This window comes from Rhyacophila brunnea, unplaced genomic scaffold (assembly GCF_057557595.1).
Source record: "Rhyacophila brunnea isolate RB1 unplaced genomic scaffold, BYU_Rbru_1.0 scaffold_62, whole genome shotgun sequence".
NCBI classification, from domain to species: Eukaryota; Metazoa; Arthropoda; class Insecta; order Trichoptera; family Rhyacophilidae; genus Rhyacophila; species Rhyacophila brunnea.
The window spans coordinates 1561084-1566074 of record NW_028233299.1 but is presented as its reverse complement, the minus strand read 5'-3'; the positions used below and the strand labels follow the sequence as shown (position 1 = coordinate 1566074).

At 26.1% G+C, this 4991-nt stretch overlaps 1 protein-coding gene across 1 annotated transcript; it reads left to right on the top strand.

Annotated features, from left to right (window-relative positions):
- The first annotated feature begins 3136 nt into the window (after positions 1-3136).
- On the top strand, positions 3137-4728 carry LOC147065035 (uncharacterized). Its single transcript, XM_085957346.1, has 3 exons — positions 3137-3431; positions 3567-3681; positions 4722-4728. Exons 1-3 carry the CDS (start codon positions 3137-3139, stop codon positions 4726-4728), a joined length of 417 nt encoding a protein of 138 aa, XP_085813472.1.
- The last annotated feature ends 263 nt before the right edge of the window (positions 4729-4991 follow it).

Genomic DNA, 4991 nt, shown 5'->3' with positions numbered 1-4991 from the left:
TTTATTTTCATATTTAACAATAAATAGAAGGAGTATTCTCTATTTAGTCCTGCAAACGTCTTTAAATTTCGATTCCACCCTACTTTTGATAAAATCTTATCGATACCGCTCAAATTTGCTTATATTAACAAATAAAATTATTGCTTTGTCATCTATAAATCCATTGCCTTTAATACATTTCTTATTTTCTTTCTTACTTTTTGTTACATCTTTCTTATTTTTTCCTTATAAATTACCTATTGCATACTTTCCTGTTTTTTTATAAATACAAAAAGCATTTCATAAACTTAAGTGTTTCTTTTTTATTTAAAAACTTTCATTAGAGCTTAGACAGTTGAATTGCACTAAATTTTGCTTTTCTATTGTTATTTTATCCTCCCTTTCTTTGAAAATATTTTTGGTTTCTAATGATATAAATTATCGTCCTTTTTATTTGTTATTTACTTGATGTTCTCTGCTTTGTTTTAAGTGAATTTCACCCTATTTCGTCGCTATTTTTCTCATAATTTTTAACATGAAAATAGGTAGAAAAAAAAGCTTGCAATTGTGTGGATTGATAATTTCTGATTATTTCTCATTCCACGTGAGCAAAAGTATTTTATTTATTTATTTATTTCTTTCATAGTTATATCTCTATCCATACTATGTAATATATTTTACATCTAATATTATTGATTAAATTCATTCCAATATATTACTAATAAGTTATAAATATCGTATTACTCTGATTTATAAAATAAAACAGACATTTCATTTGATAATTAGCTACGAATTTCAATCATTCGATGTTGAATAATTAAGTTGTTTCATTGGAGAATAGAAATAAGTTTGAAATATTTACTAAAAAAAATTAAATAGATAAAAAAACTATCAAAACTATCACATAAATAATTCTATCCGTGAACATGGAAATAAAAATTGTATCAATAGTCATGTCACCACTGTAGTGTAGGATAAATTTTGCAGAGACAGCAACTAATAAGAAATTTTGAAATGATAAGAAAATACTTAGTTAATTTTTTTTTATTGCAAATACTTCGAACTGCATTTCTATGCAATAAATTTTTCTTATAAAAAACTTTTTACCTAGTGCATAAAAAAAGAAGTTTGATGGATACCTGCGAAAACTTTTTAAAAGCTCAATCACTGGTATCATATTTGTTTTACTTAGATTTCTAATTACTAGAAAAACACGTTTTCCCTTTTTTGTGTTTTTTTAATTATAGTTTGTGTATAAGACACTATTTTACCTTTTTATATAAATACTCAGTTGATTCACTAAATTTATTTCGAGCCCAGGAAAAGCACTATTTGCTAACAGTCATTAATGAAGTATGAGACTCAAAAATATATTTATTCATCGATCTTCCTTTCTGTATTTTTAAATATTATTTACATTGAATTTATTTGGCCATAACTTTATTTCACGATGTCCTGTTTATTTTATATCTTTGTGCCCTGCTGTAGTTATTATAAAGATAAGATTGTTGAATATTGATGAAAGCTATAAAAAAGTACTTTAACAGACGTCTTGACCTTCTAGGCTCTGTGCTCCCTAGAGTTTAGTGGGAATCTGAAAAAAAAACCCCGCCTATAAGGCCTTCCGTATTTATTTACTCGTGTGAAACACCACCATCATATCTTGGGGCTTACATTACTGAGATTAAAGACAGCTATATAATAAATAGACATGGCTCCGATAAACATATGTTAAATTGAAAAGGTTTTTCATCTATTTATTTCTTCCATATACTAAAAAAAGTCATCTAATACATAATTTTTTATTAATTTTCAGTATTTACTCGTTTATTAAATATGAAGAAATACAGCAGAAGATAAATTTTTAACTTTTAAAAAAGAACTATATTTTTAGTCTTAAAAATAAATTATCTATAGAGTTAATTATATTTATTCTAATAGCAATAGAATCATAAATGATCTCTGGAAATCCCTTTCAATAACATAGGCTAAAAATGATCATATGGACTATTTTTCTACGTTTTTTTCCAAAAATGAATTAATGTTCTTGGCTTAAAAAATTCCAACCTAATATTTTCTTCAGATATGTGATAATCTAGCAAAATGATTTTTCAATTTTTTCAGTTTGTTTCATTTTTGCATTTGTATAAATAGTATAAAAAACTTATTGGAAAGATATAAATACCAAAAGAGCATTTAATCTGGCTAAATTTGTTGATTGAAACTTTAGATTGTTCTATAGAATAATTTTGATCAATGTTTATTTCAACCTTCTCATCTTTAAAACCTTCTTTTTTCAAGACTCACGAATGCAAGGTGGTTCACAATTTAATTGTTTGTGTATGCTTTTGCTCTGTTCGCTTTCCCAATACGTTAAAATGCGACTTATGATATTTTAAGACTATAACATTTCATATCATAGGGTGTGGTACTATTCGTGTTAGCATCTGAAAATTAAGGTGGAAGTGCATTCTCCTTGTCTTATTTTCAACACCAGCCAAGCTTATCAATACCTGTTATTTCTATTTGAATGCTTGTAATGAAGTTTTTATTTTTATATTGTCAAAATTACCAGTTCGATCATGTAATCAATTTAATTTATAGTTAAAAAAAATTTTACCTAGACTTAGATTTGTGTATTTATCCATTTAGAGACAGTTTGAACTAATTAAAGTTGCGGAAAAACTCATCATCATGCAAAAATATGATTGGGTTGATTCTATATTTAATATCTAACCATAATAAAAAGTTAAAGGATCATTATAATTGATAAATCATTTTATTATTTTTATATGCTTTCAAAATTAATTATGATTCTTCAAAAAAATATCATTGATATTATATTTACAGAAATTAAATTCTACATGCATTTGAAACAAATCACCCAAAAGAATCAAATTATCTTTAGTGATGTATGTATATTATTTTTTATTAACCCACGTAAAATATGCGAAGAATTCCACTTCAGTCCATTGATATAAATTTAAAGAAAGATGAAGGGCAATTCAAAGTAAATGAAGGAGAAAAGGAAGCTGAAAGCAAAATATTGTCTTTAATTTCGATGCGAACATGTTTAGAAAAGGCGGATATCTCTTCATATTTCCCTTATCTAAAAGAAGCACTAACACATTTTTACAATATAGAAGTAGACTACATGATGAATATTGAAAATTTCAACCTTATACAAGACGAGGTTACTTTTACCATAAGAACTTATCTAGTGGATTGGATTATAGATGTACATGAAAGACTTGGCTTTGTCTCTGAAACCCTCTACTTAACTCTGAATATAATTGATAGATTTCTTGGATTGAGAAACGTTCCTAAAAATAAGTTACATTTGGTAGGTATCGCTGGTCTTTTCATTGCTAGCAAATATGAAGAGGTTGTACCGCCATCAATAAAGACTTTTGTGGCATTGGGCGATGATGGTTTTAATGAGAAGGATCTCGGTAATGTTGAAAAATACATTTTACAGGTTCTTGATTACAAATTGGATTTTCCAAGCCCACTAAATTATTTAAGAATGGTTTCTAAAGCAAATAACTATAATGAATTGGTAAGAAATATGGGCAAATATCTCCTAGAAATATCATTTTTAGAAGAAAATTTAAATTCTATCAGATATTCCGTTAGAGCTATTGCCGCTATGTATATTTCTAGACTTATGTTAAATCATAACGACTATGAAGAGTTGTTTTGGTATTATAGTGGCTTTGAAAAACATGAAATTGAGGATTGTTATAATCTTATAGTTGCCTTTCTCAAGAAAAACATTGTTTATGAATTTGTCACCAAGAAATATATGGGTAAAAAATACGGCAGTGTTGCTCAAAAGGTGGATTTGTATTTTTGATTCAAAATAATACATTCTACACATGTAATAAACGGCTAAGCGTTAAAATTACAATTCTTTTAACAATTATTGCTTTAACTCTTATCCAAGTGGATTAACATCTTTGTATGATTATCATTAGTAGCTATCTTATTTATTTTTTATGTAAATATTTTAAAACGACGCGTATCAATCGAATTTATTCCCAAAAAATTTATATTTCTTCTATGATGATGGAAAATATGTTTTTGAATCGGTTTTTATTGAATGTGTTCTTCGATATTCGTTATTAATACAGCACATATTTCCATCAAATCGAAGTTTACCGCGCATTTCCACTATTATATTTAATAATCATCTCTTATATTGTGCAACAAAAATCCGACATATCCCCCTTGTCAGTGGGTTTTTTATAAATAAAACAGCCAAACTTAGCTAAGTAAAAAATAATTGATTTTTTGTAAATATTTTTATATCCAAATACTCGGCTTTTTTTTTAAATTTCATGAATTTTTCCAGTGATTTCTATCAATATTATAACATATAGGACTATAGACTTCAAAAGCACAACTTTTAAATTGGCTAGGGATGTCCTTAATATATGAACCAGACTGGTTTATATACTATTCATTTATTTTAATATATTTTTCTTGGTAAAAATATTGGAAATGTGATTTTTTTACACCATTACTAGGAAGAAATATATTCAAATTTGAAATTATATCGTTTCTTTATAATTTTTTTTGTTTTTTTATTAATAAATAGAAATTATCAATAAAATAATTTCATAAGCCTAAAAACCTGCGCAAAAGGATTTAAAAAAAAATACATACCTATTTTTATGATATTTAGCTTATGTAAATTCAATTGTTCTATTGAATTAGATATTATTCTGGTCAAAATACAGGTATTAAAAATTATTAATTACCAATTTTTTTATGCATTAATGTGTGCTTGATGCAAGTTGCAATTTGAGATATACTATCATATGATAATAGTCCAAATATTTTATACAATAATAATATCCTAAGTAAATATATCTTCCTATTCCATAAAATATGCTTTACCAATATGTTACCTTTAAATTTTAGCCTCATAGCATCTGGATAAATCGATTTCCGCTTAGAATTTAGGTTTTAAAATTCTTCAAACTATTTATATGGAAATTCTTGCTATA

Bases quoted from the DNA above. Each gene is read 5' to 3' on its own strand.
- LOC147065035 (XM_085957346.1), top strand. From the start codon at position 3,137: ATGAATATTGAAAATTTCAACCTTATACAAGACGAGGTTACTTTTACC. The intron at 3,432-3,566 runs GTAATGTTGAAA...AATATCTCCTAG, and splicing joins TTTTAATGAGAAGGATCTCG to AAATATCATTTTTAGAAGAA.